Source organism: Drosophila grimshawi, unplaced genomic scaffold, assembly GCF_018153295.1.
Source record: "Drosophila grimshawi isolate 15287-2541.00 unplaced genomic scaffold, ASM1815329v1 contig_1369, whole genome shotgun sequence".
In the NCBI taxonomy this organism is placed as follows: Eukaryota; Metazoa; Arthropoda; class Insecta; order Diptera; family Drosophilidae; genus Drosophila; species Drosophila grimshawi.
In genome coordinates this window covers 4,306,938-4,328,627 of record NW_025062891.1, presented here as the reverse complement: position 1 = coordinate 4,328,627, position 21,690 = coordinate 4,306,938, and the positions used below count along the sequence as shown (strand labels likewise).

The 21,690-nt window shown below is 37.1% G+C and overlaps 2 protein-coding genes across 3 annotated transcripts in view; one reads left to right on the top strand and one right to left on the bottom strand.

Moving 5' to 3' along the window:
• Window positions 1-46: 46 nt before the first annotated feature.
• LOC6559851 (ribulose-phosphate 3-epimerase) lies at window positions 47-1,134 on the top strand. The gene is made up of 3 exons (XM_001987310.3): window positions 47-378; window positions 445-627; window positions 703-1,134. The coding sequence occupies exons 1-3, from the start codon at window positions 193-195 to the stop codon at window positions 997-999; spliced, it is 666 nt and encodes a 221-aa protein (XP_001987346.1). The 5' UTR covers window positions 47-192; the 3' UTR covers window positions 1,000-1,134.
• Window positions 1,135-5,092: 3,958 nt separating this feature from the next.
• The window catches only part of LOC6559850, a 32,704-nt gene continuing 16,106 nt past the window's right edge, over window positions 5,093-21,690 (bottom strand). For both annotated transcript variants that reach the window (XM_032734627.1, XM_001987309.2), the window contains exons 2-13: window positions 12,569-12,682; window positions 12,279-12,504; window positions 8,953-10,572; window positions 7,900-8,229; window positions 7,746-7,843; window positions 7,261-7,661; window positions 6,604-6,930; window positions 6,352-6,535; window positions 6,135-6,294; window positions 5,939-6,065; window positions 5,732-5,877; window positions 5,093-5,658 (exon numbers count right to left, since the gene is read on the bottom strand). In XM_032734627.1, the coding sequence (XP_032590518.1) occupies window positions 5,323-5,658; window positions 5,732-5,877; window positions 5,939-6,065; window positions 6,135-6,294; window positions 6,352-6,535; window positions 6,604-6,930; window positions 7,261-7,661; window positions 7,746-7,843; window positions 7,900-8,229; window positions 8,953-10,572; window positions 12,279-12,504; window positions 12,569-12,651 (4,038 nt within the window). In that variant the 5' untranslated portion in view covers window positions 12,652-12,682 and the 3' untranslated portion in view covers window positions 5,093-5,322. The remainder of the gene's footprint in view (window positions 5,659-5,731; window positions 5,878-5,938; window positions 6,066-6,134; window positions 6,295-6,351; window positions 6,536-6,603; window positions 6,931-7,260; window positions 7,662-7,745; window positions 7,844-7,899; window positions 8,230-8,952; window positions 10,573-12,278; window positions 12,505-12,568; window positions 12,683-21,690) is intronic.

Here is a 21,690-nt window from a genome sequence, read left to right as displayed (position 1 = left end):
GAAATGTACAATTGCTTGGCCATTCGCGTGTTAACGTTTCCAGATTTGTGCTGCCCTCGTTTGACTTGTTTACGTTCTAAACCGTCAAAATATCAAGACGCCGCTCCCCTCAATTTGACCTTAGCCAAATTAGACACAACGGCTTTGCCCAACTGCCAAACGACGCGCTGCGTCTGTAAAAACTCTGGCAACATGTCGATTCAAGCGAAAATCGGTCCGTCTATACTTAATGCCGATCTAGCCAATTTGGCAGAGGAGTCACAAAAGCTGCTGGACAATGGTGCCGATTATTTACATCTGGATGTGATGGACGGCACTTTTGTGCCGAATCTAACTTTTGGACATCCCATGGTCAAGTGTTTGCGTAACAAAATCAAGGTGAGCTTGTGGCTTAAGGTGATACTACCATAAGTGTATTAATAAATACTCTTGATTAATATATAGGAAGCGTTCTTTGAAACGCACATGATGGTGCAGAATCCGGAGCAATGGATAGCACCCATGTCGGATGCAGGCGTCAATCTGTACACATTTCATATTGAGCCCGTCGAGGATGTGTGCAAGGTCACCCGACTGATACAGGAGGCTGGCATGAAAGTGGGCCTAGCCATTAAGCCGGGCACAAGTGTAAGTTGAGGTTAGGTCTGAATGCACGCTGAGAAACTAATAACGAAGAAACACATGTTTTGTAAATTTTCTCAGGTGAAAGACATTGAGAAATATGTAGAGCTGGCGGATCTGGTGCTGGTCATGACAGTGGAGCCTGGCTTTGGTGGTCAATCGTTCATGGCCGACATGATGCCAAAAGTTGAGTGGCTGCGCAACAACTACCCAAATCTGGATATTGAAGTCGACGGTGGCGTCGGTCCAAAAACCATTGACTGCTGTGCCAAGGCGGGCGCCAACTGGATTGTCTCCGGCACAGCTGTAGTCGGTGCAGCCGATCAGCGCCAGGTCATCGGTGATATGCGCAATGTTGTAAAGAGTTACCTCAAATGAAAAATGTGAATTTTTCATAGAATTTATTCATTAAGTCTAAAGTTTTAAAAGACAAACACTATGCGAAACAAAATTACCTGTTAAAAAAATAAAACCCTCTTTTTCTACGATTTATAAAGACAAATAGATAAATAACAGCAGTGTTTGCATTTTTATAGTTTTATACATTTATTTTTCAACATTTATATATGTAAGTATATAGTATGTATATATGTATGACATTTTGCTTATAGCATTTAGTTGGTTATAAGAGTGTATTTCTTTTCATTGTGTATGTGTGTAATTTAATTGGTTTATGCACATTCTTAGTTATTGTATGGCATTTGCCTTTTCATCTCTTGCCAAAAAAAGAAGTCAACAATTTTCCGCTGCATATTCTCTATTCAACAAATTCAAATGTAAAACGTTTCATAAATTCTCAATGTCATTTCTGAACAGCTGACGAAAAAAAGAACATAAAAAATCAGTTGCAATTTTATTGTCAAGGTTTCATTTCTATATGTATGTAAATTCTTTAAAAAGTTCTCGTATTTTTCATTCTGTGCATAATTAACAAGTGCGTTTCACCAACATGATCATCCTTAACCATATACATATGTATATGTATGCATGTATATTCTGATATCATATGTAAATTCAACTAGTTTTTTAGTCAGCTTCTGGTTGTTAGTTTTATGTTTTTTTTTGTCTTCATTTTGCATTTTTGCTACATTTACATTTAACATTTCGCTACATTATTATATTGTCTCTGTTTGCTCTTTGGTTTTTTTTTTACTTCTTTTGTTTGTTAATATTTTATTATTTTTTTAGTATTTACGTTCTCAAGCACATTGAAATTGAACATCTGGCTAGGCCCATTTCATTTTTAAGCATAGCAATTTATTAACTAGTATATGGTATTTACGGTTCATGCAGTTGTTATATGTGTGTGCGTGTGTGTGTGTGAGTGTTCAGACCAATTGTCTATATAGTTATATGTACGCAGGTGTGTCTGTGTGTTTGTGTTTTATCTCAATAATCGTAGGCTAATGTAAGTATACTTCTTGAGTTTCACATATGTATGTATGTTTTATGTATATAACTTATTTCACTTGCCAATGCTAAGCATTATTACATCTATATATATATACATATATATGTGTGTATATATATATATATATATATTTATTTATTTATATATATGTATTTGTTTTAGACTAAATATACATAAAGCTAAGCGTTGGTTTTTGATAGTAGCCTGGAGCATAGGTATAAAAATAGCTCACCCTTAACATGATTATAAATGCACAAAGAAATCGGGAAATAAGTGTGTCAAACTCAACTGAAAACCCAATGAAAATGGAAAACTTGTCAAAGGCAACAACAGGAAATGAAAAGCTCTCTGTAAGTAGAGTCACATGCAGACATACATAAATAGCTACGTAGAATGCGTTAATATGTATATATAAATGTCATTGTCCTTCTATATATGTTTGTATGTTGTTAATATGTGTACCGCGCGATATATTGAACATAGCATTTGTCATTTTTTAACACAAGCATAATTATGTTTTGTATTGTATTGTCCTGTCCTGTCCTGTCTAGTCCTGTCCAGTCCAATGAGTCTAATATAATTAGGCGTCCCCCAAGTTGTAATTCTGCACGACGGCTGGTTCATGAACTTATAGAAATGTATAGAAACAGCCCACTGTTTCACACATATGTATATATATGCATGTATATGTATATATACTCCATGTATTTATGTACTTATGTACTCATATATGTATAAACACTTGATTTTGTCACTTGAATATGCATGTATAAATTTAGACACCATCACATCTGCTTAAAGCTACAGCTACTTGATATATACTATATATTGTATATGTATATTCTTTCGATATATGTATATTTCTTGTATATTTCACGTACATCGTTTTTATACTCTTTTTTTATATTTAATTTTTATTTAATTTTATTTTTTTTTTGCCTTAAGCTTACACTAATAAAATGTTTTGTCGTGTGCCTTGTGTAATATGCGCTTCATTTGTCGCTTACAAATAAAATGTATACACATACATATAGTATACGTATTTATATAATAATATATAAGACTAATAATACATTAATCCACTTGCTTTTTTTTGGGTTTTTGTAAACTGATTGTACAAAACATGTATATACTGAAAGTATATATGTACCAGCTAATGCTAATTGTTATAGATTATACACATACACACATCATTTGTTTTTTTTTTTTTTTTGTTTGTCTGTAGGTATTTATTTTACTTGAATATACGTATATATACTCGTAATATTCGTAATACTCATCTAAAGCATTTCAACAAGTTTAGCTAGAAACGATAGAAAACGTAAATCATATTTAAAGATGTTTTTTATTTGTTTTTTTTTTTTATTTTTACACATTCTTCTTTAGTGTTTGGTTTTCTTCTTCTTCGTTTTTTTTTTTGTTAAGCCTGAAACAACCAATTTTGAGTCTTTAGTTACGCAATTTCTTCATTAACTTCGCTTTTTTGTTTTTGTTTTTGTTTTTATTTGCAAAATAGTTGTAAAAATTGTAGCACTCTAGCAGTAGATGGCCCTAGTATATACTAGTTGGCATAGGCATAGGTAAGTGCGGAATGTACTGGATCAGCGCCTAAGCGAAACATATATAAACATAATATTGTAAATGTATGACTTGATTTTAGTCGAGCATAACTAAAAACTGGTAACTATTTGTATTTTATTTACTATTATTTAGTTGTTGGCGTCCAGTCTAATGCGCATGCTAAACAAGTACATAACTTTAGTTGTATATAGCTATAAATATTAGTTATCGTTACATTTAAAAAGCATGTATACAATTTAATTATCATTGGTTGACTCCATTTTGTAAATAGTACATCAATTTAGCCTCAATATATGCATGTATAATACATATATGTACGTTATTATTTTACGCTACATTTTCTGTACGTTTTCCATGTTCAAGTTTTTGTTTTTTTTATTTAAAGCTGAAACCCACGCATTGTAGTTAAGTATTTTCATGACTTTGCTATAACTAAATTTGTTTGCCTTAAAAAGACATTATTGTTTTTTTTCTTTTCTTTTTTTTAAATAACAGCTACAATTTCACTTAGATTTTATTTTATTTATTTATTTATTTTTTCATTTTTTTTGGAAAAATTGTTGTGCATATTTATTGTCAGTTGCACGTTTCATTTGAGTTGCAAAATCAGTTATGTTTTCATTATTTGTGAAATTTCTGCGATATTGAAATATGTACTCATCAAATGCTTTAGATCAGCAATTTTTTCCGTTTTTCTTTCATTTTTTTTCTTAGACTTTTATTATTGTCTATAAATGTTTGCTTTTTCTAATTTCTAGTTGCATACACAGTTTAACACATAATAGTTTATAACTATAAATACTTTTTTCTTTTAAATTACGTTTGCTATTTAGTTTTTTAGTTGTGCTCAGTTTTATACTGATTTTATTTAGCGGTAATTTGTATTTATTTTTTGGATTTTTTTTTTATTTTTTTATTTTGTTGGCGGCAATCATACATTTTTGTCTTAAGTTCATCTTTATAGTCACATATACAGACACCAAGCTATTTAGTGTTGATTCTTTTAAGTTTCTTTTACATTTATCTTATTCTCTATGTGTTGTGATTTTCGGGATTTTTTCTGTATTTTTTTGTCTAACAAAAAATTTCGCTTGTTATTGTCCACGTTTCACGATAAATATTTATTTTGGGTTTAGACACAGGGATTATGTATGGCTTTCTATATGTATATATATATTTGTTGTGTTTTTTTTTCGTTTGATACGTATACAATACTATATATATGAATGTATGCACATTGTTTATGCAATATATATTGACATTAGGTTTTGATTTTGTGGTTTCGGTTCATAGAAATCTCTTTGTAAAAAAATTGACAAATAAATTCGGCAAATTGACATACGATTATGTTGCCCAGATTTTGTTTGTTTTATTTTATTTTTATTTTTTGGTGTGTGTGTTTTGTACTGGCTCAAAACCAGCAATATCCCAAGTTCAGTAGCAAAATATATACATAAATATATATTTATATATATCGTATATTATTATCAATGGTTGTGTGTGTGTGTGTTTCTTGTGTGTATTGAGTACAACAACAGTATTGCTTTGTACTTTGTGCAAACGTTTCAAGGATATGCTGTATTCAAATTTGATCATTCGTCATTTGTTCACTATATAAGCTAGTTATACATACATACATCTGAATCTGTATGTAGGATTACATTTACGGGGAGGGGATGGAGGAGTGCCTGGCCTATATAGACGGCAGCTTACTTACGCTCCTCACTGTCGTAGAAGTCAATGCCCTTGGGCTTGCCATTATGATAATTATAGGGCTTACGCTTTCTCACCGGTCCGGCGGACATTTTCGATAGTATATCGGGCCCGCCCGGATGTAGATCGTATTTGGGCACTGGTTCCTCGTAAGCGGGTCGCGAATGTTTTTGGATTTGCTCATGGATCCAGGGCACATACTTGATGACATTGGCATAGACACCAGGCAGCTTGGGATGAGCGCACATAATGCCCCACGAGACAATGCCGCCGACAAACCAACGATCCTTCTCGCCCGGATACGGACAGAGCAAAGGTCCACCCGAATCGCCCTGCAAAAAATAACAAATCCTTAAGTAGTGGACAGATATACTATCTATGTATGTATATATGTGGTGCACCTACCTGACAGGCATCCTTGCCGCCATCGTCGAAGCCCGCACAGACCATGCCCTCGGATATAGTCAAGTTTTCCAGCCATTGGTCACATTGGCTTCGTGTTATAATCGGCACCTGCACCTCATTCACGATAAACTCATACGGTGTTCTGGCTATAAATTGAACTTATATATAATGCCTAGGATATCTTGATGAATTGTGGAGATCACTTACGATCCTTATTCTCGCGCTTGCCCCAGCCAATGACAGTGCAGAGCTGCTCGGCTCGCAGACTCTTGATGCTCGGCGGTGGCAGACATACGGGCAGCAGATGCTCGTGGAATGCAACACGCTGGGCAAGCTACAAGTATAAAAATAGATTACGATTCTAATATCGTGTTTTAAGAAGTAGACCTAGCAGAATACCTACCTGAAAGAGTGCTATATCATTGTCGTGCGCAATGGCCGTATTATATTGGGCATGTGGAATGACCGTCTTGACTTTGACCTTCTGACCCGAATAGGTAAACGAATTGCGACGCGTAACACCCAGTTGTATGGTCCAATCCTCCAGATTGATAATCGTATGACTGTATAGAGTATCATATAAGTAAGTGGATTGGGAAAATAGTTCAGCGGCAACTTACTTGCCCACACAGTGGGAGGCGGTGAGTACCCATTGATCGGATATTAGAACACCAGCACAATAGAATATCTTCTCGGGTCCACCTAAGATCGCTGCCAGGAATGGCCAATTGCCGGGATTTGCCTGAGAGCCGCCAATGATGCGTCTGGAGGGCTTGTGCCGGCCACGCTTCACCTTGCCGCACTCTAAGCAAATCAAGTTGGGATTGAGTTAATCATTAAGGCAAGTCACAATTGGCAGGTTTAGAGCTCACCGAAATTGGAGCAGGTTAGCTCCGCAATGGGATAATCCTCCGACTGCCTACAATTGGCGAACTCCTGCATCAGCGTGGATCGTCGCTTTGCATATAACTTCCAAATATCTGTGGAGACATTAACCGATGCGAGCAGTGGACGATGTGTGCGCTGAGTAACCACACTGGTGGCATTCACCGCCGAGTAACCCAGAATGGAACAAACGGCACTGGGCGAAACGGCACGATCCCAATTCTTCACACAGGCGGGCATCCATTGATGCTTATTGATGCGATACACTTCCAAGACACCAGAGCCAACATCGCCATTGCGTTCGCTTAGACGCACTGCAGCAAACCAATACAAAATTGTTAAAGACATGTTTAGATAAGTGAAAGTGATCTAGTTGAGTTTAAAAATAAATTGGATCGGTGTAGATATCCCAAAAATGCATTTGAAGTTGTATTTGGTAAAGGAAATCATTCATTTTATATTCTAAACCTCGATTCTCTTATTAATTTCAAGATATGCTCAAGTAGTACGATACATAAACAGATAAATTTATACCATGAACCATTCAAACATAGGTGAAATGGGTATAATGGTTTTGTGCATAAGTATGTAACAGGCAGAAGAAAGCATGTCCAACACCAAATATCTATAAAATGGACACTTACAACAATTGCGCTCATCCTGGCCGTAGGGGCAATCGATGACACCATCGCAGGCGCGTTCGTTGCTAAAGCAACGATCGTCGCCACAGTAAATCTCGCCCTCCTGGCAGCGTGGACAGTTGAGCTCGTCCTTGTGATCTATGCAATCCAAATGGCCATCGCAGACATATTCTCTGGGGAGGCAGCGATTCGTGTCGCATTGGAAGCCATCGCATTTGGGATTCGCCGATGAAATCATGACATCACGCACCTCATCCAAACCCACACAGTCCTCGGCGCTGGCAGAGTCCTGGAAGAGCTTGCAGTTCAAATACTCGGGCAGACTCAAGCCAAAAACATCAAAGAAGAAGCCACAACGACGCATCGTCTCCGTGCAGAGCGTTTTACAGGGCGGTATCGAATGGCTGCAAATCGGTCGATTATATGGCGTGAAAGGTGAATAATTAAATCAAATGACTGACTTTATATACTGAAAATCAATTACTCACCCAGTTTTACTGCACTTCGGCACAAAGAGCGAGCAAAGGAAGAGTGAGACTAGCTCATAGCAGCGTACTTCCACCAGTGCCTCAAAGGGTTCGAGATCCTGTCAATGGGAATGTGTTAATGCACTTAAATTGCAGCTTGTCTTCTGATATTTACCACTTGCACATCCTGCTGCCGAAAGTGCCCAATGTAGGTGGGCACTGTCGTATAGTTGTAGGGTATCTGCGGCCCTTGGCATAACTTGACAATGATGGGCAGACAGTTGCCCGGTGACGGATTCTTGCCATCGCTCGATGTATCCTCCACATGGATGGTATTGATAATTGTCTTGTTCACATACTTAACGGTCGGATAGGCATTAAAATACGCAGCCAAGCCGCCAGCAATGGCCAGCAAGGCAAACGCATTGATCAGTATCTGAAACAGTCGAAACTTCAAGCGGCCATTGGTAATGTACGGATTGGAGCTCTTGCGACGATTGATGTTCTGTGTGGAGGAGAAAGCACATAATGCGATTAAAAACCACTCAAAATTCAGCGAAATCCGTAGAAGATATATACGCCCTGACACACCAAAATCTCCGCGCTCAGATTTAAGGTTATTGAGTTAAACAGCTCGAATTTGTAACATTAAAAAATGTGATATAGTAATTAAATGTTGATAATTTTAGAGGAAAACTTCGTATTTTGCATAAGGGAACTCCATGGGTGGTAAAATGACAAGCTTTTGCTTGAATAGATAAAGATAAACGGACATATAGGAATATATTTATGTTATGTACTCTGGGGTTATCTTCTATTCCTTATAGTGTAAAGTACATAAAAAGTATAATTTTAACATGAATAACTAGACAGAATTTCAACTTTCGATGTAGTAATATTATAGAGGTGAATAATAATATAATTAATTATAATTAATTAATAATTAAAAAGCCATGATTATTTGAAATTTCAATCACTTTTGACAAAGTTACGGCTGTGGAAGTGTGAACCGATCCTGGAAGCACTTTTTGAGAGTATAAATTTAACATGAAAATCAAGCGTGGCCAACTTTGAATATAGCATTAAACTAGAGGTCAAACCATAACCGAAAAGCCCTGATTTGAAAATCGGCTCAGTTTTAACAAATTGCTGTGGAATATGTTTAGACATGGCTATAAAACTTGTAGCAGAAGAAGCAAAGATAGTTTTGATGGGATTAGTAGCTTACCTGATGCTGCAAGTACATGGTGTGTGGTGCTCCATTCTGGAAGCGCACAATTGTTTGTAGGCTGCTGGGCGTGGCACTTGAGCACTTGTTCATCGGCGACAGCGTCGGCGTCGGTTCCAGTTCCTCGATAGGCTCTGGGAGCACACCCTGCCGACAGACAATCGGCGCTGGAGCGCTGCACAGCCGCTTGGCGGACAATGCGGGCAGCAGAGGTGCTTCCATCAGCTTAGAATTGTAGCCGGGACTGGAGGTCTGACTGAAGCTATCGCTGGATATGTTCGAGTCCTGGCGAAAGTTCAACTTGCTGCGCAACGGCATCGCCTGATTACCGCCAAATCTCTGCGGTGCCAAGTCCATCAATGGCTGCCGCTGCTGCACCACCACGCTGGATGACTGGGTCTTGCGTGTGGCTTGCGTGGATGCCAAAAGCGGTGTCTCCATCAGCTTGGAATTGTAGCCAGGACTGGAACTGATGGAGTAGCTATCGCTGGATAGGGTCGAATCCTGACGTTGCTGCAACTTGGGATAGACAATGGGCGGCGGCTTGTTGCGTTGCAACTTATTGCGCACGGTCAACGGTGGTGGCAGTGGTGCAGCTGCCACTGTGCTATGCACCTTGGCCACATTGTCCATGCACTCAAACGAGCTGAGTTGATTGCGCATTGGCGGCTCTGGCGGTCCTGGACGTTTCAGCGATGTCGAACTGGATGAGATGATGGCACTGGAAATGGTGCTCGAGCCACTATCAGCCGACGATGTGGAAGCGGAGGCAGAGACACTGCTGCTGCTGCTTGGCTCCTTGCTACTCTCGCTGGAATTGGACGAGTTGCTTTTGGTTGGCGGCGGCAGCTTCGATGGCACCGTGGGCAACTTGCGTGCCGGCACCGTGGGCAATTTATTGTTATTATTGTTGTGTATGTTGATGTTGTTGTTGGTGCTGGCATAGAGATTGTTATTTAGCTTGTGCATTACATCGTTCAAGGCCGCACGCTCCAATCGGCAATTGTCCTTCGGGGAATCAATGGAGCTGCCGAGCAGAGGTTTATCGTCCAGCGATGATTGTGTGTCCACCGAGGAGAAGCGACTGCGAAAATCAACACTGGTCGAGCTGCTGCTGGCAAAGCGTTCGCTATGCCCGCCACTGTAGTATGCCGAGTCTACGGTGCTGTTGGAGGAGCGCTGGGCACGCTTGGCCACCTGGCCAGCCATGGCATAGCGGGCGGCGGCGGCAGCGGCGCTGGCGACCTTGACGGGCGTCGAGGTCAGTGACTCATCGAAAACGGAATTCTCCAAACTCATGCGGTCGTCATCCGATATGCCATCGGCATCCGCATATGTGGAACGTGCAGCCAAATCAACAAGCAGCGCCGATTGGCCCCCATGATTGACCTCCATGCTCAGGGTGGTGCTGCCCGGTTGCGGATAAACAAACACACTGCCAGAGACGACACCCTCGTGACCCATGATGTCTGGACTATTCTGCCAGGCGCGATTAGTCCGCATCAGGCGACGTGGTATTGGTGGCGGTGGCGTCACTGGCGTGTCCACACGCACCAGCTGCGGATGCTTGGCTCCCGACAGTGCACCTGACTTGCAATATTTCTGATCCGCCATGTTTACCTGTCATAACACACACACAAACACACGAAGAAGAAATAAACAAATCAAAATCACAAGGCTAAACACGTTGAATGCGCATTTAAAACGACTGCGCCATACCCTGTTATTAGAGCTGTGAAAACTATTGGAAAACAGACTTTTTGATTATAATGCGAGTGTTATTTAAAACTGTTGTGGAAGTCGTTTTTAACTTGATTTTGTAGGAGTTTATTATTTGTCTACCTTCAAAATATTCTTGAGATAATTGCCCTAAAATTATTGCAGTTTTTTCAGTTACAAAATATATATAAGTTTCCTAGAAATTAACTCAAAACTTTTTCTATAATTAAAATGGCTTACGATTAACCCAAAATTATCTGATGTTAACCATTAAACAGTTGACACGAAACACTTTCTAGCGAAGTGCTGTACATGCCCCAAAAGAAACCTGCATTCTACTTATTTTTGGGAAATGCTTTAATATAGGAGCAAACAAATAAACTGCTAGATATTCGCTTTATATATATATGTATGTATATACCCTTTATTTTTGTTTGAAAACAGAGTATAAAACCACATAAAAATGGAAAGCCAAAAGTAGAAAGTCAAATGGCAATTCGGTCGGGCAAAGAGTCAGTTAAAGCCGCCGTTAAGCTCTACTGCAAAATCTGACATAGCTCTCGCTCTCTCGCTCTCTCTCTCTCTTTCTCTGTATATGACTTTTTATGTCTATCTCTCTCTAGCACCGAGTGAAATAAAGTTCCAAAATACCTGCGAGTGCTGGGGCCTGAAAGCCGTTTGCCAGCAGAATTTGCGAGCGTGGCACACAAAATATTTTTCATGCTGATGCGGCCTGCGTTTAAGCCACAGAATGTTGGTTAGTATTGTTCAATGTCGGTTAGGGCAGGAGTCGCAGCAAAGAGAGGCGTACAGTTATGTACAGTTATGCACAGCCAACAAAATAGTACAAATACTGATCTACCGATATCACAAAGAAATCGCCCTTAAAATTCGTCTAACTCTTAGAGCCAAGGATAACTCCCTTGCCTTTCGGTGTTTGTGTCTTTCTGAGATTCATAATTTTAATTTGCTCAATTCCAGGGTACATTTTCTAAAATTTAAAAATTTTTGTTTGTACCTAGGGTTTTATACATGTTTATTGAACTTTTACATTCTATTTTTAAGAAATAAATATCTTAAAAATTAAAAAAAAAAGTCTTTTTTTATTAAAATTTCATTTTTTTTAATATCTAAAAATGATTTCTGAGAACAGGTATTTGTGGCAATTTTCATTTATATTTTCTGAATGTGGGCTGAATAGGTAAATATTGCTTGACAACATGAAAAGCCTATAGGTCTATAAAAAGAATATATAAATTGAAAACAGATATAGCTAAAGTACCCCAAGTTAACGACCTATCTATAAGCTTAAGCTTTTTTAAGGAAAAAATTTAATAAATAAATTAAATACATAATGCTGCTTACATATATTAGAATAAACTATAAAGAAACCATTTTTACTATTCTAAAAGGCTCTACTCAAGTAAATCAACTGGAAACAATAAGGTTTTAGATAAAATACGAAGCCTTAAACTATAATTTAAAAAAACTCTCGCTGGAATACAGCAATTCAAGTCTCTTCACAACATACCATTATTCAAGAAGATTTTCAACTTGACTTTGATTTCAACAGGTTGTCAACGTAGAGTTTGAACGAGTTTACTTACCAGCAATTCGGTTGCAACTTGTTGGGGCAACTGTGTTGGCTTCTGCTTATCCTCGAGCATGGGATAATAGTGGGATGAGTGACGACGCACAATGCTGCTGGGGCTGCTGCTGCTGTTGCAACTGGGCAGGGGCAGCAAAGTAACCGATTTGCATTGCTCCTGTTGCTTGTCGTAAAAGTCTAGCAGTGAGTTGAGTGGCAGAGCCAAACTAGAGGCACGTTCCGAGCTACAGGGCACTCAAATAAACTTACAGTTAAGTGGAGAGGTCGAAGGGCTCAAACTAAACTTACCGTGTTCGATTGCGCAGGGCATCGCTCGAGTGCGGATCCTGTGAGACGCTCAGAAATTGCTTATTCATATCGAGTGCGTTCATGTTTTAATCAGCGTCATTAAGCGAAATCGAACTGCAAATAAGTATGTGGGGAAAAACTTGCTTAGAAAAGTTATAAGTTGAAAAAATAAAATAAAAAAAAAACTTTTGGCAACATTTTATACACTTATCACACGCACACACCACTCAAGCGCTGCGCATGCTGTGCATAACAAATTTGAACTATGACCCACACACAGTAAGACACATGCAAATCGCTGTGGGCCACATGAATAAAAATCAATTATGCAATGGATCACACTTTGCCTGAAGCGTGACAATAGCAGTGACGACCAGCCAGAAGTGCAGAAATTACTCAACACATACACTTACACCAAGCTAATGTATGTGTGTGTGTGTGTGAGTGCTAGGATGCCATTGAACGGCAAACGGAAACGTTGCCATGCCACGCAATTTGGCCTTTTGTGTCTAATGGATATGCCATTAGCCGGGCACATAACAAAACACAGCACAGACAATGACATTGGCCTCTGTTGGTTGGTTGAGCGGGTGGAATGGCTGGGAGAGACCAATATTTTGATATTGGCATTGGTATTATTACTATGAAAATGGTTAAAGAGATGTGCACATGTCGTGACACAATCATTGACAGTTACCAGCAAGGAAATCTTTATATTACATGTTATATGTCATTTTGTTTAATGATTTTTCTGTTTGAGAACACAAGTGCACCAGAAAATACTATAAGGAAATCTGCATTTTTACATTGGAATGGACCTTTTTTTTCCAAATTTATGCAATAATTACAACTAATTTATGTATTATATTTATATTTTCATTTTGTTCAAAATAATTTTTAACACATTTATTTTACTATTATGTTTGTTTGGGCTTATTCAATTTTCGTTGTTGTTTTTGTATGTAAGAATTCTTTTAATATACGTAAATCTGAATTCAGAAAAAAAAACGAAAGGTTGTGTCTCACTACAGGACCTTGGAATTATCCAGATAGAAGATAAAAAGAGGTTTCCAGTATGTTTCTATTTGTGTACACAGAGTTCTTAGAAAAGTTACTTATATGGTTATTGAACTTTAATAATTTCAGGCTTCACATATTCGAACAGTGAATAATTTATTAATGCATATAATGTTTTTAAAGTTTTTTAATTCACTTCCCACTGAGCCTTTAAAGCGAGAGCTCAAAATTTCTTTACTATTTTCCGAAATATATTTCAGAAACATATAAAAAAACGCCTTTCTAAAGTTAAGAAAATGATTTCTGTGTATTTAAAAGTTATTTTCACAAATCGTAACATTTTTTTAGTCTTCAGGGAGTTTGTCATTTTAGGGCGAGTTTTTCAGGGAATAAAAAGAAGATGTTTCCAGGAGTCTCACTTTCAAAACGTGTCTGATATAATTAATAATTAGTAAATATTAATTAATAATTAATAATAGCAAATATTGATTAATTATTAATTAATAATATCGCCATTTCATGAACACACGAAATCCACACATTGTTAACATGAATCATTCGCTTACAAAAAAACTATTATACACATGTTAAAAAGTTAAATTGTAATTTTTAAGTCAGCAACTCTACTTACTGTCTGTGGAGGGCACACGGCAAATTAAACACGGAAAACCCCAAGCTTTTAGTGGAACCGAAGTTTCACTGAGATCTGAGCTGAGATTGTCACGTGCGCATCGCGTGCTAAATATGCGAGTAGGTCAGGCCTGGGTGTCGCATAGTTTTAGTTCATTATTGCAATATTCTGTATGTGTGTGTGCATGTGTGTGTGTGTGTGTGTGTATGTGCTGGTAAGTATCTGTGCTTTATTGTCAGCCACTTTCATATTGCCCAATATTCATTTGTTGACACTTTCGTCCAGCCCCCGCCAAAACCCGCCCGCACACAATTTGCGGCCTACGGAAAAACTGTGTCAGCAGCTGGGCCTTAAAGCTGTCAGCATATAATACACAATATTATGATGGCTCCATTTGCCTTTGACATTGCTGACTAAAGCCGCTTTAAGTTATTGTTGGTGTTGTGGCTGCTGTTGTTGCTGCTGTTGTTTGGCAGATGGCAGCGCAAAATAACTGAACAATTTATGACTTACGCGCAATGAAGATGATTGAGCAGCAGCAGAAGGAGGCCTTGAAGGCTGCACATCAATAAAAGACGCGAGTCAATAAACCTGATAATCTTACAGTATATATATAAATATATATATGTTTTACAAATATATATATTGCCGTGGAGTAATTACCTCTTGTGCACTTACTGTCAAAAGCATATTTCTGCCTCAGTTGAGTTTCTGAGTACTTCTTGTGAAGCCATCAAATTACATTCATGATAAATAAAACTTCCACAAAGAAACCCATTTATACCACTCGATTTAATAAAAAAAAAACAAGAGAGAACTTTCCAGTCGAGCGAAGCCAACTGCAAAATGCTCTGATACCAATAAGTCAAACCATCTGATAACAGGTGCCACAGAACAAGGTGAGTGTAGCCAAGAAATACGGATCTTTGAAGGGGGTTCCTTGCCTTTAAAATAGCGGTAAATTTAGACTTTTGTGAATTTTGGGGACGGGCTGAAAAAATATGCTCTAGGAGCTTCCTTCCAAGGTTTGGTAACTGTAGCTCTTAAATTACGAGTGAAATGGGCTTTTGGGAAAAATAATATTAGAGGAGGTTCCTAGTAACCTTCCTTCCAAATTTTGTAATTGTAGCTATTAAATTCCGGGAGATATCGCCATTTGAGAAGTTTGAGGGCGTGATTTTATTTCCGTATCTTAGAAGGTTGTTACTAACAATATACCTTTAAAATTTGGTGACGGTAGCCTTAAAATTGTGGGCGATATGAGGCTTTATCGATCTGCGATTATTAATGTTATCGAATTTTTACACTTAGACGCGACCACAGACCAATATATGTTCCAAGTTTCAAGTCTCTGTCTCTAAGGGTGTCGAAGAACGTTGCGTTCTTACAGATGGACTGACAGCAAGACGGACCTTGCACAAAATCAATATACTCAGATATCGAAGGTATAATAAAAATTAAATGTAAGCAACAATTTTAAAAAACATATTTTTTTATTAAAAAAAATGAAAGTCTACTAATATTGTAATACTTATAAGTTCCTTTCAATTCCTTTCATGCCCGAATTAAACTCTATGCCTTTAAATACCTTTTGAAAGAAGTGAAAGCAAAAGTGAAGCACTTGAGTAAGAAAATATCAGAATATCTGAATATCAATATTTTTGTCAAAAGCATATTTCTGCGTTAGTTAAATTAATACGTTATTTATTTACCTTTTATTAAAATTCACTCATTCTTTCTGTGATTTTCTAAAGTTCAAACCGATTTTTATTCTGAGTCTAAGCGTAAATTTAAAAAAAAAAATTTTTTTTTTTCTAATACTCAAGTCAGAAAATCATTAGCAGCTGATGCTTGTGCTGAATTAAACGCGATGACTTTAATTAACTTTGGAGGGAAGTGAAAGCAAAAGTGAAGCACTTGAATCAAAGAAAATCAGAGCAACTGTGTAATAAATAAAGCCCCAATGACGACCCAGATAAAGCACTGAGCTATTGCACAGTTTTCCAGGTCTACACATTCCCAATGTAATGCATGACACAACCCATACCATTGCGAGGCAGGTGCAACAGGTGAAAGTGAAATGCATTGTCCACGAGGAAGGGAGGAAACCAGGACAATGCGTACACCCACACAGACAGCAAAACCAGCCCACTCCCCTCCAATCCCCCCTCAGACACAGCGAGAGTGCAAAGAGGAAAAAGAAAGCATGGCTGCTCTCTAACATGTCAAGGACGAAGATTGACACTAATAGGATTCAATCAACTTTGACAAGTGCACACAACAACATAATGCATATATATATATATATGTGTCTGTCTTTCTGTGTGTGTGTGTGTACAAATTTGTGTTGAAATTCCAGGAATTTCAGTTTAAATTTCTAAACTGCATGAATTGTTTGAGTTGCTCAAAAGCATTCTAACTTTTATTGTCGAAAATTGGACTGTACACTTTGCACTTTGTTAAACGATAAGTCAGCAAATGGATTCGTTAGCATAATTACCAAAAATGTTGTTGCTACGTCCTTGGAAACGAGTAACCATAGTTTAAAGTCAAATAGATGAAGGATGTACGTATTAAAAGGGATTTAAAGCATCAGAATAATGCAAATAGCTAACAAACATATTATAAGCTTTTATGATTGGGGAGCATTTGAATTTAAAGCTGCGAAGTCTGCCATATTCTCTACTCAGCTTATAGTCTTATAATTTGTATAATATTTTCAGTGAAAAAATCTCGAAATGCGTTCTATTTATAATCTCTTAATTTCATTGCATTTAACATGTTTTTCTTATATTAATTTGATTCCGAAAAAACAATCGTTTTATTTAAGAAATCGATTTTTCGTCTTCTTCTTTGATTTGAACTACCTGTTTACTTTTAAATCAGGAATAAATTGTAGATTTAATATTTATTTTTTTTATCAGTGGATACCTTAATTATTATTGTTATTGGGAAGGCCTATGACATTTTTTTTTATGCAAACTTACGCCTGTCTTCAAGGGAATAGACTTCATTATTTTCTTTTAACATTATTTCATCTATTTGGAAGAAAAACATTCAGAGCATTTTATCATTGGCAAATATTTATGGACAACAGTTTGGAGTAAAGGCCCGCATTTCGTTGTTGAGCACACAAATAACTTGCTGATTAACTTGAAATTCCGTTTGCCATTTCCATATCCCGAATGTAATTTACTGCGCTAACTTTGTGCAAATATTTTTGCACAATAGCCGAAGCAGAAGGAAGAAGCTACAGCAGCAGTATCATTTACAGCTAGAGGTATACTTAATATTGTTTGCTAAAGCAATCAGACAGCAAGTTTGCTTGGAATTTAAGCCTTTTCAATCTCAACTTGGCAACAATTTGTATTTTGTCTGCGTGTGTGAGGGTGTGTGCTCTGTGTGATTTGTAATTTGCAATTTGTTTTGCATTGGATAAGTTTTGAGAAATTGACACTTGTCACATGCGAGACACAAAGAAATGGGACGATGACCTCAGTAGAACTGCAAGTTCAGATTGGGGCCAGCAGTAGAGACATAAGTATTTATCCTCTGTTTATCTTGGACTGTTGGAACAGATACTGTTTCAGTAGCTGAGACTCGTAATACAATTTGAAGTTTCACACACCTCCACCCCCAAGCCCCACTTAACAAACTCGTTTTGGCCACATGAGAGCAACTCTTGAGGCCACACCAACAAATGCAAACAGTTTATGGTTCATATGAGCTTGGAATTGGCATTAAGCATACAAATGGCAAGCAAATATAATTAGGGTGTGTGTATTTTGAGAGTGTACACACATTCATAGGAAATTTCCCTTGCATTTTTAATACTAATTTGCTTAAGAGAGACAGGAAGCGAGTATGTACCTAGGAAATGGAAGGCAAAATAAACTTTAGATTATCAGTTATATACGAGAACGCTTACTAGTAAGTGAAAAAAACTTAGTATACTCAGAAAATAAGTATGCTAAAAATACGCATTTCCAGATATACTCATTATAAATATTTTCTATTATTAATTTAGTTAAGACACCAGTGAGCATTCTAATTCCCATGGATATTACTTAATAATTGGGGAACATAAATTAGTAGATTAAAAAGATAAATTATGAGGAATTTTATATAAATATAAATAAAATGCAATACTAATCTAAAAGCCAAAACATAAGGTAATTGGCGTTGCTTAAAAAGAAACCAAAAATTTATTTTTAATAGTTGCTCAGTTGACAAATCCAACATTATCGAATAAACGATGACAGACGAGGATAGTCCAAAATGCAATGTCGAGTTACGTAGACGCCGCATCATTAAAATGCCAACACATGAGTTTTTTTTTGGTATTATTTATTTGTATTTTTTATTGTTTGTGAGTTATGCAAGGCGGGCAGAGTTGGGCCAATTACGAAAATGCCCTGTCAAATTGCTTTGGGCTATTGCTTAATTTGTCTTGGCAGCATCCTGCTGGCAGTTAGTTGGACCGTTGCCGGGACAGCTGGACAAGGCCTGGGGCCAAGGCCATAGCATCAGCAATCACTGCCTGACATGGGTGCGACTTCAACGGACGTGTGTCCTAATAATGTTAGCCATATGGGTTGCTCAGTTCAAACAAAACAACAACAACAAAAAAGCCCTAACCTCACTCCTTTTATGCATGCAGGATCACCGTGCAAATTCAAGTTATGTAAGTATGTGTATGTGTGTTTTATTTTTATTTTTTTCTCATATATGCTTGTGGTCCGAGTTTCTTGGAATTTCATTACACTCAGCTACGCCTGTTTGCCTGTCAGCCCCTGTGTACGTCCCTCCCTTTGAACATGGGCGTACACGTGGACACGGCGCTGGCCAAGGCAGACAAACAGAAAGGAATAAATCAAAAAAAAAAATATATATATATATAACTAGAAATAGAGAGGGAGAGATACAGAGAGAAAGAGAGAGTAAGAGAATAAGAGAATCATGAAAAATTTGAACAACGTGTGCGAGTGCCAGTCGCAGTCTCCAGTGTGAGTGTGTCCCAATGTGAGTGCAGTTATGCGAAAAATTTCAAGCTCAACATTTTTTTTCCCCCTATTTTGCACGCACTTTTTATTTGCTTTTCAAGTGCTGACCTCGGAGAGCTAGCAAAATTTGAATTTATGACCCGCTGTTAGTTATATATTATATTTTTTTCTAATTTCTTTTGCCCATAAATTATGTCTGCGCATCTAATTAGTTTGTGCAACAAAACAGGCGACAGGTAAATTGCAATCAAAATTTGTGGGATTGGACGCTGTCGGCAGGATTAGATGTACATAAGCTAACACTCAGGGAAAAGATCGCCCTTTTTTTATACTTCACAAAAATATTTTTTAACAAAATAAAATATTTATAAAAAGGGAGATAATACAAATATATAATTCAAATTCTTATTGTTAGATAAATCCCTTTTGAAATAAATTTATAAAGTCACTAAACAAATTAAATTATGTTAATTTATGAACTAACTGAAATACTAAAGTTCGTTAAATAATTATGTTTAATAATTAATAATTTAATAATATCAGTTGTAAAAAAAACAAGAGAACATTGCAGTTGGGCGTAACTGTCTGCGAAACCAATCTAATTTGGTGACTGTAGCCCTACTTGAGGCAGATATGTGTCTTTATCGATTTGCGATGATTGATTTAATCGATATCTTAGCCACCTAGTGGACGTAGCACTTCAATTTTTACACCCTATCTGAAGCGGGATACCTTCGATATCAGAGTATGAAAATGTTAACAAAAAAAACCCAAGTTGTTAGAAAGATACAACATTCCGTTTTAGAAATATACTTTCTGTGTTGCCCTTAGAACCAAATTTACTAAAATTGAGGTAAATGTGATACTATTTCATTAAACATTATAAATTCAAACATCAAGCAGAAAGCACTGTAATAATTTCTGGGATATTTTAATATTACAGATATAGTAATATAAATGTAGATATAGATAAAGATATAGAGAGATTGAGAGATCGATAGCATATAAATGGAAAACTTATAGAGAAATCGAGTGCGTATGTGAAGTGTAAAGTGAGAAATATGAAGAGTGTGACGGTCAGTTATGTCAGAGAGAAAGAGAGAGGGGGGAGAGAGAGAGGGAGAGAGAGAAAGAGAAAATATAGTTGATATGGTATAAGCTGCAGTTGAGACTACTCTTTAATCTTTTAAGCAAAACTATATTCATTACCAAGAATTTATATTTAAGCCTTTCAGTGAAGCATTTGTGGATATGTGAGTTTCCCAGGAAAAATGTACTAGTTTATGGCATGTGTAGTTCATTTTCTTGCTACTACTCCATTTTTTTACTTTCAGATGAAAAGACTACCGAGCAGGCTCACTGCTGCAAGCAATTCCAAGAACTTGCGCTTTCAATGCAAGCTCTGACAATAAGTGCCCACTTGCGAGGGAAAAGTAAAAGTTTAAGAAAAAATGCTGTTAATCTGTGAGTGATATCAGCAGCAATAAAAAGTTGCACTTAGAAAAGTTCAAAATATGCTTACGAGCATCTGCAAATGTAGATTCAGCTACATGTACCAACACTGCTAGAGTTTTACGTAACCAATAAATACACACACACACACACACACACACACGCGCATACGCACACATACAGCAGCACACCCACAATGGGTACCCCCATGCAATTAACAAACAAAATATTGGGTAAACTCAACAACAATGCCTCCGATTCCATTGTAAGCAATTGTGCAATCAGGATTCCGCTGGTGTGCGACATAATGTGATTGTATGATTGTGTGGCCCCCAAGCACCCAACCTGTAAGCCTGATTGTCTATTATACATACACTCAGCATAAAAGGAAAATCGCCATTATATTGGCGCCTTTTTTTTTGGTAACTCACCCAATTATTCAGTATATTTCTAGAACGTTAGCTTTAGTCTTTTTAAAATACATGTTTCTTTTTCATTTATTATTCCCAAGTATATTTGTATTAAATTGAGAAAAACATGTCTAATTTTCAGGATTTATTGTTACTTACGTTAGTATTAAAAATTAGTATTTTAAAATTCCACATCTAGCAAATTTGATTACACTTTTCTGAACTTTAAAAAGTATTTTTTTTTTTTTTTTAAATAACATTTTGCATTTATATTTTTTAGAAATGTTTTCTGCTTTTTTTTTCGAATGTACACACATATACGTATGTGTGTTATACAAATGTGCTTGTGTGAGTGTCTTTCTTTGCCGCTCTCCTTCTGCTACCAGCTCATTTTTATTTTGCGCGTGTGCTACAAATGTCGCCAATGAAAATTTAACTATGCTGAACTCGGCTCGCTTTCAAATCTCAGGCAAATTGTTAAAAATTCTCAAAAATATTATACTTGTCTGCATGAGAGTGTGAGTGTGTGTGCCAGGAATGGTATTATTTGGTTTTTACAGGTGTGGGTGACACCCGCAGCTGGCCACTTTAACATTTATTGTACACAAA